Below are 14,756 nucleotides of genomic sequence, written 5' to 3' on the forward strand. Positions count from 1 at the left end.
CTCCTTTGGCTTAGGAGGATATCCTTACCCTTATTTCCCGGTTTCTGCAGCAGTTGGTGCTCTTCTTCAAACCCTCGCCTGGGAATGTGGATTGCTCCTAATGTCATTTATTAAAATGCAGGCCAGGTAGCTGCTCTTGCATTGTACATAATTATGTCAGTGACACGAATGTAGAAGAGGAGTAGTTTCGGGAACTGGTTGTCAGTACCAGAACGCAATGGAGAAAGCCTGCATGCCTGCGGAATAAGGCAAGAACGTCTCTCTATTATAGCCCCCTGCACTAAACACACATTATATTCTGCATTTTCAGGGGCAGGGGGCCAAGAAAGACAGCTATTTTCTTTATGACTGGCCTGGAGTTGGGCGTTAAACTTATAATAGCCAACAGAAGGCATAAGATAAATGGGCTCCAGAAACCACTACAGGATTCCATGGTGACCACTTTAAGTGGATGGGGTGGGCAGGGTAGTAGGAGGTTCTAATCAGACTGTAGTTCTGCTTTAAAGTACAATAGTAACACCACAGACTCAGGGTTACTTCTCTTTTACAAGTTTACACTGATACATTGACAAAATTAAGCCACGTTAGACGTAAATCCCCAATAATACAATTTCTTAAAGTAAAAAAGACATGTATTTGTTGCTTTGACTCTGCCTATAAAAATACTTTTGTTTTCCTGTGAAGGCAAAAACAGCTTTTAGAGTAGCTGTGGATTTAAAGTGCAGAACATGTAATACAGACCAGACATCATGGCGCACTATGCCAATGACAAGATGCAGCTGGTCCACTTAATATGGCAATGGAAATGTGTAAGGTTGGTGCAATCTTGGTTTGGAAAGAGTAGAGTCTGATATTGTGTACAAATAGGTGGCATTTCTGGAATCGCTGTGGTTTAAGACGGTGGCTTGTGCTGGGTGCAGTTCACTGTGCTGTTACTTCTGCTTTTTCCTCTCAGGTGGGGCACCGATGGCAGATTCTGTGGCACGGCGGGTAGAGTTACCCATACGGTTTGTAGCCTGTAGTGGAAGTAAGAACATATTGACAGAAAAGAGTTAGAAGCCAAACACAGTACTACATATATAGAATGGTTGTTGTGCCAACCTCATCCCTGGTGAAATTTAAGCTAACTACAGTACATCAAATCAGAGTTTGCATTGTTCACATGGAACTTTTAGGTGCCTCAGTTTTATTTTACTTGTATGCCACATGCTCTCTAAGTAGAGTATTTTCTACGGTATTTAAGAAGCATGGAGAAAGTTATTACTGCAGCTCAAATTATATATACTTTATGGTAAGTTATGTCCTTTAGACCAGTGGTTCTCAACCTGTTTAACCTCAGACCCACATTTGTCCTTGGTCATTAAGTGGTGACCCAAGTCTAACTGCAATGGAACGCACTGGAAATTGAACTGTGGGCGGGAAGTGTGTTTGGGGTGCCATTACGAGAACTGGAGTGGATCCTCAGCCGGGGGTCCAGTGCTGGGCTGCTGTGCTGTGACGAAGCTCTATCCATATGTGCATTGCTTGTACAACTCCCATGCGTGCCCCGTAGAGGGACCTGGGAGCCAGAATGTGACGTCACTCCGATGCAGGCACCTCTACAAAGCACGTGAGGGAGCTGCAAGCAATGCATGTATGAATGGAGCTCCCTCGTGGCCCAAGCTCCAGCCCACCCGACCTCAAGCTGACACTCGACGCCAGGCAGCATATTCTGAATGGTTGCTCTGCGTGAGAAATGACAGTGCTGCGCTAGGAGGAGGCTAAGCGACTCTCATCTAGAAAAGTTGAAGGCACACGGCGACCCACTGAACACAGGGTCGCGACCCACTTTTGGGTCATGACCCACCAGTGGAGAACCAAGGCTTTAGACAAAGACAGTATAGTTTTATCAGATTCAAAGTCTTATATCAGAACTTGATTATTCACTCTACCTTTTATAAAACCTTTGTGTTCTCTCTTAACAAATCTTAAATTTTGTTTTTGTTAAATCTTAACAAATTATTGTATAGATTATAGATTTGTAGGGAGATAATATATTTAATTGCATTTAACAGAGTACATGGCACCATGATTCCTAATGAAGTCATGCAACCACACTAGGGAACCTCCAGGCAACAACAAAACACCAGTTTATGTAGGTATGCGACCATTAAAATGTATACAAAGGCAAATCCATAATTCGACCCCTTTATAAAACACTGGTTCAGCCTTATCTTTAATATGCAGTTCAATATTGGTCATTGGGGGTTTTGATGGACCTTAATTATGAGGATTACAATGCTTACATTTAATTACTGTTAAGAAGAAGCGCTTCAAGGGGGATACGATGACAATGTAAAATTTATCAGGGGAATTATATAAACCAGGGTTTAAAATTTCCACTGCTCGCATTTGGCGAGTGGAAATGCAGTGCAGGCGAGTGGACAGGGGCAGAGTTAAGGTCGCGGCAGGGAAGGGGTTAAGTGGGCAACTGGTGGCGAGTAACGCTTAAGGCCTGGCTAGTAGCTCAGGACTTGAAATTTCAACTCCTGATATAAACTGTAATAAGCTGTTTATTCTGAAGGCTCCTGAAGAAGACATGTGGCCACAATTTAAGACTGGAAGAAAAGAAGTTTAATCTTACAACAGAGATTGCTCATCAGTCTGCTGCTTCCCTTTCACTGGCCAATCACTGGCTGTGGGCAGGGACAAGACTTAGTTGCATTACGGTAAGGTCAGGTCTCTAGACTGGATTTGCTGTGTGCCAGGGCTGTGTAAATCTCAGGAATAAATGGACAGAAATACAAATCATATGACTGGTACAACAGCTCCCATATATTTTATATGAGTATTTATCGGTTTGGCCTAGAGTTCAGCTTTATCCAGAGGCCGGCAAAAATTTGGAGGTAAACAAGGGCCATATGACAAAGTGAAAATGAATGAAAATATACCTTTCCTACCTGGGACACTGATATATAAATATAATCATACAGGCAGACAGTGCATTAGCGGGACCACAGAGCTACTAAGCAACCATAATTAACACTAAGATAGCTTAACCCCTCTACTTAAATGGTTTTTATAATGCTGCAATGCACCACACACAGCCACAATGTATTACCTGTTCAAGAACATAATCCGCACTGGAATCAATAACTTTGCCAAGGTCTCTGTACTGTCCAGAGTATTTGATGTAGCCCCACGTAAGGAGTGCAATGAGCAGTAGCCCCATTGCACAGTTAAACAGTTGGGCCACTATGTCTAAACCCACGAATCCTGTGATACCAGAAACCGTGTATAGTGCAGCCACCAGGGCTAGAAGTACAGCTGGAGTACGGAAGGCTGTGAAGATATTCTTGCTCTCATTATGCTTGCAGAAAGCAGTGTACACCCCATCAAGGTCCTTCTCCAACTCTTCTCTGTATTGCCGGCTGAACTCCACTCCTCCCATCTTCTTGGCACGGTCAAACTGAGTCAGGGCCTCGTCTCTGCAGGCAGCATCTCTATCTCGCAGGACATCTGGTGACACGTAAGGCTTTTCACCACCACAAATCTATGACAAGGAGCCACAAGAGAGCCAAATGATTATATAAATAACAAAGTGCAATGCATAATAGCCAAAACCCAAAAAAATACAAAGTTATTGATAGTTTGACTACTCTGAATAGCTAAATACTGAAATGTAATTAGTTATTTGCTGCACAATAACTCTGATTCCATTCTTTTGTTAAAGGGTTTTCTCATTACAAATTCAAGGCTGCCTCCATGGGAAGACCTCTGTCTAAGGGGGAGATCCCTGCTGACCTGTTGCTTCAGGTGAGCTCTGCGTCTGTTGGACATATTTCTAAAGCATTAGCATCTAGAATCCAATGAAATGTTCTAAGAGCTTGCTGCCTAGCATTAAGTTCCTTAAACAGTTTTACTTTACCAATATGAAAACAGCTGTTAACACAGCAGGAGACCAACAACTAGCCCCTATTTATAGGGGAAAATGAGAGTCCGGAGCAGTCGTGCAAACACTCCTTTTTATTTTCATAGTTCTTACAGGTCAGTGATTGAAGGTTCTAAAGTCACTGGATCAGCACGATACCTAGGAAACTAGCCTTATTAGAAGAAGAGGTAAGCAGTGGGACACCAAAAAATTACAGGTTTTCTTTCAGGAACATCAGCAGTGTGCCCTGCCTAACAAAAACCTCCAATAACTAACCAGAAATGCTATATAGCCATTAAAAAACTATTGAAAGAAAGTGATAATAAGGTAAGATGTTAACTAGGCATACACAGGATATGATGATGGCTGTTAACAATGGTAGGGCACACACATCCACCTCACCTTCTCCATGCTGCTGTTGTACAAGTCTTTGGCAGAAGCCACAGCTGTCAGGTTATTGGCCTCAGCAGTTGCCTGAGAAAAGATTTCACTACATTATTTCTGAAGGATTCATAAAAGAATGGCTTTGAGAAAGGCGACTCAAACCTACATACCTGCAGCATAGATTTGGGATGTGGTAAATCTTCTCCTTGGTATATTTTTATGTAAGCCTACAGAAAAACCCCAAAAATGTTGGTAATCATATAGACTTACATTGTTAAATGCAAGTACAAGACAACAGCATGATCAGATATTGATGGTTTACATGAGCATAATAAAAAGGTCACCATTCACTATGGGGGTTGAGTCATACAATGATATCACTCATAAAATTAAGTAGGGATGCACCGATAGCGATACTAGTATCGGTACCGATATCGAGTACTCACCCAAATGCTCCCGATGCCTAGCCTGATACACAGTCTTCTGGTATCAGGAAGCCGGCTCCATGGCCATTTAGGAAGCGGGGGGGCGTGTAATGATTCGCCTCCCTGGCTTCCTGATTGGCTGAAAAGCCAGCTCCATGCTATCTCGTCACTTGGTGACAACAGAGCATGAATGCAGGTTTCCGGCCAATCAGGAAGCCTGGCAGCGTGTAATAACTGGCCCCCCAGCTTCCTGACTGGCCAGAAAGCCTGCTCCATGCTCCCTCGCCAAAATGGTGACGAGGGAGCATGGAGACAGCTTCCTGGCTAATCTGGGAGCCGGTCTGCGAGTCATTACACACCGCCCGGGGCTTCCGGTATTGGCGAGTACCGAAAAAATTTTTTGCTACTCGATACTGAAAAACTGGTATCTGTGCATCCCTAAACTTAAGGAGCCTTTAGACGTCTTTCCTAAATTTTTGTATGGTAATTGTATACTTACAAAACAGCACAACAAGGGAGCTCAAGAGTAGAAACTGTCTGTGTTGCCCAAACTAACCAATCATAATGAAAGTCAGCCATATTTTATTTATGGTAGGTGGGTTATTCATGAGGCTGATGGGTTCAAATTGCTTATCATTGCTCTCCCTTGCAGTGCACCTCCAGCTCCATTTCATTCTAGATTGCTCAGGCACTAGGAGTAAAGGAAGCTAAAAGGAACTAGAGCAGGGGTATCAAACCTCCGGCCCTCCAGCTGTGCTGAAACTACAAATCCCATGATGCATCTCTCTTCGGGAGTCATGTCTGTGGGAATTTTGCAACGCCTCATGGGATTTGTAGTTCCCACCACAGCTGGAGGGCCGGAGGTTTGAGACCCCTGAACTAGAGCATAACACTGTCAATACTCATTTGCGTGAGCAAAGCTCCCCAATAACAGGTAAGAACTTTTTTTCGGTCTTGACACATTTTTAAAAAGAACTCTAGGCAGAAATAAACGTAACTTTTGCGGTGGGGCTACCCCTGCACTGCAAGGGTTAAGTGCTCGTTTTTGTCTAGGGACAAAAATAAAGAAGATATACTAACCTGAACCTCAGAGCTGGCTAGCTGCTGCTACATACCCTGCAGCCTCTCATCTCCTCCGCTCCAGCGATGGAATGTCTCATGGCATTCTCACGTCCAATACACTGTATTAGACATGATGACTCACAAGACCGTAGAACGCTGGAGCAGAGGGGAAGTGAGGTTGCAGAGACCAGCCTAGCAGCCAGCTGGCTCAGACATTCGAGTACAATATCTTTTATTTTCATCCTAGACGAAAGCAAGTACCTAACATTTGCAGCATCGGGGTAGCCCTACTGCAAAGGTTAAGATTATTTATGTCTAGAGTTCTCCTTTCAATGTATGTTTGAAAACCAGTTTGTACTGTATCATTTCCATTATCTGCTGTGGTCATCATTTCACTAAGAACTATTTCTGCTATTCCTAATCAGGAAGCTGTGCCCTCCATAAAACCTGTGAGCACTACATATGGAAATGGGAACGACAATTTAAACAATATTAGGTATCTGAAATCTGTAACTGTTTTAATGTGAAACATTAACAGACGTGGAACATAAGGAAAAAGAGACAAATTCACCTTGAAATATTCAAGCAGGCCTCGGCAAGTCACCTTTGCGCCATTTATCTCTTTCTCCATAAGGCTTCTAGGTTCAAGGACGAGTGGCACCAGGGCACTCAGCTGCTCTATAAACTCAGGAGCAATGTCTATGGCAGTCAAACAAAAAGACAAAAAAAAAACATTTCTATGACAGAACAAACCATGTAATAGTTAAAGTATATATAAAAGGCAAAACATTTGTTTTTAGATAGTGTGGGGAAGGGTTAGATCCGTTGTCATGTTTTTTTTTTATTGTCTATATCCCTGCTGGGAAGATTCACCCTTCTCTGATTTTTAATGCACTACAGTCTCTAAAGTTTACAGAAAAAGAAACATTCAGTGAGTAGCATCTTTGAGAATTAAAAAACCTTGTTAAAAGGAGAACTATGAGGCGAGTGCTTTTCACTCACCTCATAGTTCTAGCCGACCTGTGACAATGAGACTGTCACAGGTCGGCTCAGTAGATCGGGAGGTGAGCGAACACATACCGGGTTCGCTCGCCTCTCGATCCTGTCACAGCTCTCTGCCGTGACAGGGGGAGGGGCTGGATTCCCCTCTCCGATCTGCCAGCGCTGACTGGCGGAACGGACGGGGGCGGGTACAGCTGGCTCTGCCTCTAGATAGGCAGAGCCAGCTGTCACTCACGCAGCTGGGCGGATCCCGTCATCTAAGTCGTGATCCGCTCCGGCGTCTCAGTATACCGCGAGCTGTAGCTCGCGGTATACTGAGCTTAGGGTAACGGGAGGATGCTAGTTTGTGTCCTTCCGTTACCCTAAGGAGAACTATGGGGAAAAACACTGACCCCATAGTTCTCCTTTAATAAAAGAGATCAAAGGAGAACAGCCAGACCTGTTAAAGCGGACAGAAGTTCATAACTTATTAACCAGTGATGATAACAGTAGTGAGCAGACTGATATCTCTGAATGGATCACAAGCCAAACTTGTGATCTCATTTATTTTGCGTCAATAAAAAAGTGTTGGGAATATTTTCCTGGTCCATTAATACAAAATAAGTCTGTCAACTGATTGACAACATTGTCATTTACCACACGAACCCTTTTTATGGGTTTCAGACAGCTGTAAATGAAAAAGTGACCACTGATAAAATGTATGTAGCAGAATTTACATGACAGAAATTTGTCAAATCTTTCCAGTACAAGCAACAAGATGACTGACCTTTCAGGCGGCCATCAAACTGAGGACTGGTTGCCACTTTGAGCCCGGGATGTGGAAGAAGGAAGCTGCTGACATTGGTGAAGCAGGAGTGAATGTGTTTGCGTACATTCTGGATCTCTTCATGTTGATGTTCTTTTACCTGGAGAATGAACTTATGGCAATCAGACCATTTTCTACAAATACAGCTTCACCAGGACCTGCAACTCCCCATGTATTCTCCCCTCTATGTGTATACCAGCCAAAAAAGTAAAGCACATGAGCTACAAAAATATTCTATACAACATGCTGGAAAATCTCTGAGTCAGGCTTGCTCCATTCACTGTAAGAACGGGAACAATCCACAATCCTTTTATCGACAGGCATAGAAAAGTCCAGTTGAAACGGTTTAGGTGCACATTGGCTAATTCAAGTACAGGTCAGCCTTCTATGTCTTATTAAAACTAATAAAGAAATGAGTTTATATCTGGCACTTCGGAAAATGCATGCTTACCAATCTCCACCACAGAATCACATTCATTCAGTCATTTACTTCCTTACAATTTTATTACTACCAACAATTCTCATCTGTGGAAACATTGCAGTTGGCCATACACAATACAGTGTTAATGTACAGACTTTATACAACTAGAATTACCCAAACATTTTTTTTTCACTCGGTATCTAATCAGACAGGAACTTGCAGTAAATAGCAGAAGATTGCACAATCAAGACTTGTACAATCTAGCCTGAGGTCAGCTTTAGAAATGTTAAAAACTGTTTGGAAGTGACATTTAAAGTGACACTAAACTCAGGAATTAAATCTTAAAAATTAATTCAAGTACTTTAACTATTAACAACACTGGACCTACTTTGTACATCACACAGCTGTAGATCCCCAAATCATCTCTGAATTTGTGCCGACGCTGTCCTTCCTTCTGGAGGGTGGTTACTTTTGTTCTCCATGGTCTCTGCATGTTTTGTAAAGTAGCCACCTCTCAAAGATCGCCCTTTCAATACAAATGAGTAAACTAAAACGTGAGATTGTAGTCTATCACAGGAGTGAGCTTAGAGCGGTGGCTACTTTACAGCACACAGGGACCATGGGGAACAAAAGTAGCCACCCTCCAGAAGGAAGGACAGTGTCAGCACCAATTCAGAGATGATTTGAGGATCTACAGCTGAGTGATACACAAATAAGATACATTTTTGTTAATGATTAAGGTACTTGAATGCATTTTTAAGGTTTAACTCCTGAGTTTAATGTCACTTTAACAGAACTGTGCAAACGCATTTATCACTAGTGCTTTAATTGTGCACACTGACAAGTCTCAGCCAAAGATTGGGATCTTAGTTTTTGGAACTGTCAGTACATTTCTACTCAAAACTTGGCAGTAACAGAACTGAAGCACAGGTCAACAACTGCAATCACTGAAAAGAAATGCTCCAAGCGCCACAAATCTGTTAAGAATTGGGCAGACAATGACAAAAATGCCACAATCAGTGCACAACAAAAAGATACATTTTCAAAAGATAATTTGATTAAATTGCTCTTTCTTAATTAGCTAGATGTAGGACAAACAGTCACAAACAGACAACATAAGCAGCAAGTAGACACATAGCACGCCTCTCAGAAATAAAGAGGGAACATACCCGCAACCTCTTCTCCAGAAACTTTGCACCACCTTCTGCTCCATAGGGATATTCATAAGGAAAGCTCCAATCTCTAACCAAAAACATCAGGGTCTGTGTAAAAAAACGAAAACAAAAAACTCAAATAATGTAATGCATGATTTTTGTGAAAGTTAATCCTCTATGATACATACTAAACAATCGCTAGGTATAATGATAAAAAAAAAGTAGTTTGCTAAAAAATGCTCAGACCAGGGAAAGCTGGCCCGCTAGTATCCACAGGAGATCACTGCAGGCTGGAGCTTTACCCAGGTCAATCAAAATGGAAAAGAAACAATAAGCCACATACACAAATTCTTCTGCTTGATGGGTTTGTCAATCACTTTTTTAGGGTTCATACGAATCTTTGATTCATCATTTTGCTGTGAAACTAACAAGATGTTTTGCGTACCATACACACGCTGTACGTTTCCTAATTTACAAATAAACTCAGCGAACAGAAAGACATTTGTGATGTTTATTTTTATGGAGTAAATTTTGAGCTCCCCTTTTTACACATCGGATGTTACCACCCATATACACCGTGCAATTGCCCCTTTTACAAGTGTAAAAAACTAGACACAAGACAGGAAGAGGGGGTAAATATCTCCAAGTACTGTACTGGCTGGCATTATACTTTACCACCTTGACAACTGCAAACTATAAATGAACTTTCTCAAGCATTGTTTCAGGGGCCTTAATCTATCTTCCATTTTAGAACCAAGAGCACAGGAGGTGTGTAGTGCCCTCACCCACTGGCATCACAAAAACAATCAGGAACCAGGAACCCGTGCGGTTCCTGATCATGTGATTATTATGACAAAAACAAAAAGGACAAGCGCACAACCAGGGGGTACAAACTCTTGGGAGATTTGATGTAAAGACAAGGGTTACAGTGTGCAAGCTCTATGAAAAACAGAGAGAGGAGCCCTGTGATAGACAATTGAGTGAAAAACGGTATTGAGAGCGCTACTACTGTACTAGGCATGGAGGGAAACTCACGTTTATGAAGTCATCTGTGGGAGGAAATCCCGTGCGGACCCTGGGTGAGTGCAGACCTGAGGGGTCCAGTGGTCTGGTGGGTGATTCACCCCGGCTGTTTATAGCTTGACAAAGAGGCTGTGCCTCGAAACGCGTAGCTACCGACCCAGCATACACTGCCTCCAGTGCCCCTTGACCCTCCCGTCATTCCCGCCGGCGTTCGTGTCTGCCCGAACCACCGCTCCGCTCCTCGAGCCGACTGACACTGAGCTGACAGCTAACAACACCTCTGACACACAGTGCCCTTGGCTGCAACGACCCAGCCTGGCCAGCTGAGTCCTTGCAAGTGACAGCTGTCCTTCCGCCACAGACCACGTCCTCGCAGACAGTGCACCCACCAGACCACTGGACCCCTCAGGTCTGCACTCACCCAGGGTCCGCACGGGATTTCCTCCCACAGATGACTTCATAAACGTGAGTTTCCCTCCATGCCTAGTACAGTAGTAGCGCTCTCAATACCCTTTTTCACTCAATTGATTATTATGACAGCCAATCACTGTGCTCTCATAAGGTTTCTTTACCGTTGTCATTGTGGATAACAATATATATATACACATTTAAATAGAACTTGAATACAGACTTATGTGTAAAATAATGTTTGGCCATTTGGCAGTCTATAAGAAAGAACATGAGCAGGGTAATTTCCAAGTGTACAAATGCCCTATTTATATGCCTTTAATTAAACAATGTAAACATTATTTAGATAGTCAATTAAGTAGTTATCATCAAGTAAATATAGACGATGATACATTTGGTCTGGGCATCTAGGCTTTAATATAACTATCAGTAAGGGTAATTGACTATTGATTAGAGAATAAACCATTTTTGACTGACGGCAATATATATATTTTGGTGCCTCGTGTGACTTGATGCCCTGGGCTAGAAAATTAAAGTATGCAATTATTTGGCTGCTTTGAGCAGGATACAATACATTTTTTCTGTTCAGCCATGTCTCTTTTTCCTATTGCATATGTCGGAACAAGTCCGACAGAGTTCACATGCAGGAAAAGCAACAAGTCACATTATCTGCTGACTTTCCTAGCTGCATACACTATGTTACTTAACTGCGCTTTTTGGCCACCGGGAGAAAGTGAAGTCACATGCTCCCCATGGTATGGGGGAGAATGTAACTAACTCCCATTTCTCCCAAGATGCAGTATTGGGCGCCTGAGTGACCAATCGCCAAGGATCAGTGCTGTCACATGGGGATGGGGAGAGAGTTCCCAGCTTTGTGTAAGCACTGACCATTGGGCCTTGGAAATTATACTGGGTTCCTCCTCTTCCCTGCTGTGGGCAAGCAAAGCAGTAGGAAAGAAAACGTAAGGTAATTATAAGTAGATGGGGTAGGGTGGCAGCTTTGTGAACCTGTTGCTTTGTCTTGCATAGGCAATGCACATGTTCGCTTTAAGAGCAAGCACCAAAAGGCTCCTGCAGACAACTTTGTGTTCCCACATGCATTTCAAATCCCTAGTGCATGCTGCATAGTAAGCCCAATTTTCCACACTTGGAACTCTAACACCATCCTATCCACAAACCATTTAAAAGTGTTCTAAGCTCTAAGTTTGAGACATCAAACCACCTTTCAGCGTGCTACCAAGATCAGGACTTTCCTGGTGCACAGAAAAAGAGCTCAAGATTAGCTTGCAACCTATACTGAGAGATATAGTGGCTGCCATTGCTTATTTTCTTTTCTAAAGATGCCAAATGCCTGGTGGTCAAGCTGACCCAAAAGATTTAATATTTCTGAGGTACTGACTTTGATCAGGTCTTATTCATTACACTTGCTGTATACTTATTTAGGGTCAGTGGCTCAGAGAAATGTGGAGCCAGAGTCAGCCATGCAACTAACATTTAAACAAGGAAGTCAGCAATAGTAACCTATATATTTCTATCAGTACAGGTTTTCTTTAAAACTGGGAAAGCAATATAACCCCAATATGTACTGCAAATCTAGAAGGAAAAGCTCTGTAGAGCTTTCTAAGTAAGCTTTATTTTATTAGAAAAAAAAAGGAAGATAAATGTAATTTAATCTAACTTTTATACTATAAGTACCACATTTTCCCAAGTTGTTGTTGACTTTCCGGAAAAGAAGTATAATTAATATAAACAAGTCCAAGCTGACAACTTGGTCTAGTCACTTGGGAGTGTGACTAGACCAGTACTTCACAATCCACTCCCTGAAATAGTTTGGCTGACTTGCTGCTCAAAGCTTCAAATGCCTTTTGAAGCTTTGCCCTTTGAAAAGAACCTTGGTATATTTAAAGAGTGATTTCAAGCAACAAAAAAAACATATTGGTGAACAGCAAATGCCATCATGCAAACATTGCAACTGTATTGAAATCAGAAAGTTCACTCAGATTACCCTAATCTGAGAACAATGCAGCTAGGTTTCACAGAGCTTCTCACATGTGGGGTGGGTGGCTCTGATTCGTCAATCTATACTGTATTTTCTTTATTTGCTGTGTCATCAGTTAAATTCAACCTTCCAAATCAAACATGAAAAGGGCTGTGGTTATGATAAAGCAGCTCCACTGAGCTTAGTTTTAACAGTTAGGATGCTGCAGACTTTCTGTATGTGAGGAACCACTAGAAATCTCAATGGTGTATTTGGAAACAACTATTATCCATTAAAAGGAGGTAGGTAATAGGAGTTCCCCAGATTGCCCACAAAGAATAATGGGGTGTATTGGTATACTACCGCTATGCCAGGATAAAAAAAACAAAAAACTCAGCCCTAAGCAGATGTGCATTTCAAGGCATCATGTTTACTGGAGCGTAATAAAAATAACTATCTACACACACACACACACACACACACACACGTAAACTACCGTAACCTTTAGTTCAGTATAGAAATATGAAAAGATTTTAAGCTCTGGGCTATCACTCTAACACTGACTTTGCTACCTAGTGATTACAAGAATTCAGTCTGTGAGCTTTAAAAAGATTTAACTTTTGTCTTTCATATTTGTTCCAGAAATCACTAAGGGCCAATTCACAATAGCTGTTGTGCTAAACGCAGAGGGTGGTGTGCGTTGCCCGACAGTGCCAATGCGCCGATCCGGCCACATCACACTTTGTACTTTGCCTTGTCCTGCATTGGGGCTGCGCTGGAAACAACGACCAATGCAGCCCCAACGCATCTGGTGTGAATCGGGGTTTTGTAAACAGAATGTGTTCCTGTAGCCAAAGTAATCCCATGTTCCCCAGGCCTAGCTGTGGAGAACTATTATAACCTGTACCAGTGATTTTCCACCGGGCTCAAAAAATGTATGAGGACTTGGACTACATTTGAAGAAAATGTTGAATTATATAATGGTTGCAGTTCCACTTTAACTGGTAGTGCACTTGAACATCAGTATTAAACATACAAAAACTACTTTTACAAATCACAATTTTATGTGGGAATGTAAAACTGTTGTCTGATCTATATACAGCTTCATGACGCCTTTAGGTTATGTTAAGAATCTGAATACAATGCATGCCAAGACTGTTTTCCCAGTAATATATATCTCAGAAAGCAATGTTGTAGCCTTCCATGAGGGAATATGCAGCATTAAATTACCAATTCTCCCCCCTACTGCATTTTGCTATGCTTGCAATTCCTTTTATGTTAGGTCAAATGAAATTCACGGATTGTTTAGCAATAAGAACCAATTGGAGATTACTTCTGCATATAGCTACCAGTGATAGTCCTAACAGTTGCTAGGACACGGCTTTATAATACCAAATATAAGATGGGCAGGCTTCTTTTCAGTTAGGTAAATTACCACACAGCTTCACACGTGACAGAATGTCTAAAGTAATCAGTGACAATAGATTTGTGGATAGGTTCTTTAACAAATTGCACACAATGATGCGTGATTACATACTATTTCCTGGCTTCTAAGGGGGATTTTAACTTCTGTGGCTGTGTCTATATTCATGCCATGTGTACAAAGTATAAATGCTAAGCACAATTAAATGTGCATTTTGGTGCATTTTCTCATAGTTTGACACAAGTAGACAACAAATATATAGACACAAATTAGAATAAATAGCAGCAGTATTCAACCAAATCTTAACCACTTACCGGCCGTTGTAACTAAACAGCAGGACTATGGCTTCCGAAATGCGAGAGGGCGTTTTAAATTGTCCTTTCCTGTTCCGCTCATGCAGGAAAGCGACTATAATTTAAACAGCCGCCGATAGCTGTTTACATACAAGCGTTCAGGTGGCTATAGAGACACCCGATTGTTTGTATGTTGTCTGCATGTGTGCACCCCCCCTCTCCGCCACCGCCTATCCTGGGCTCCGCTGTAAGACTGGGAGCGGCACGGCGGCTCTGTGAACGGATCAGAGGGAGATCAGCACACAATCTCCCGCTGATCTCCCCCCCCCCAGTCACCCCCAGATAACCAGGGATCGATCCTGCTCACAGCCTTCTCCCTCCTGCCCTGCAAAGACGTGAACAGGTGAGGGGGCTGGGGGAGGGGGTTGAGTCTATTATAATTTTGTGTGTGTGGGGGTTAATAAGGGG

General features: G+C 42.3%; 1 protein-coding gene across 1 annotated transcript in view; it reads right to left on the reverse strand.

Moving 5' to 3' along the window:
* Positions 1–440: 440 nt before the first annotated feature.
* The window catches only part of ATL3 (atlastin GTPase 3), a 35,165-nt gene continuing 20,849 nt past the window's right edge, over positions 441–14,756 (reverse strand). The window contains exons 7-13 of the mRNA XM_018565624.1: positions 9,179–9,271; positions 7,550–7,688; positions 6,353–6,480; positions 4,465–4,521; positions 4,313–4,384; positions 3,101–3,532; positions 441–1,016 (exon numbers count right to left, since the gene is read on the reverse strand). Coding sequence (XP_018421126.1) covers positions 933–1,016; positions 3,101–3,532; positions 4,313–4,384; positions 4,465–4,521; positions 6,353–6,480; positions 7,550–7,688; positions 9,179–9,271 — 1,005 coding nt within the window. The 3' untranslated portion in view covers positions 441–932. The remainder of the gene's footprint in view (positions 1,017–3,100; positions 3,533–4,312; positions 4,385–4,464; positions 4,522–6,352; positions 6,481–7,549; positions 7,689–9,178; positions 9,272–14,756) is intronic.

Source organism: Nanorana parkeri, unplaced genomic scaffold (assembly GCF_000935625.1).
Source record: "Nanorana parkeri isolate BGI_ZX_2015 unplaced genomic scaffold, ASM93562v1 scaffold25, whole genome shotgun sequence".
Taxonomy (NCBI): domain Eukaryota; kingdom Metazoa; phylum Chordata; class Amphibia; order Anura; family Dicroglossidae; genus Nanorana; species Nanorana parkeri.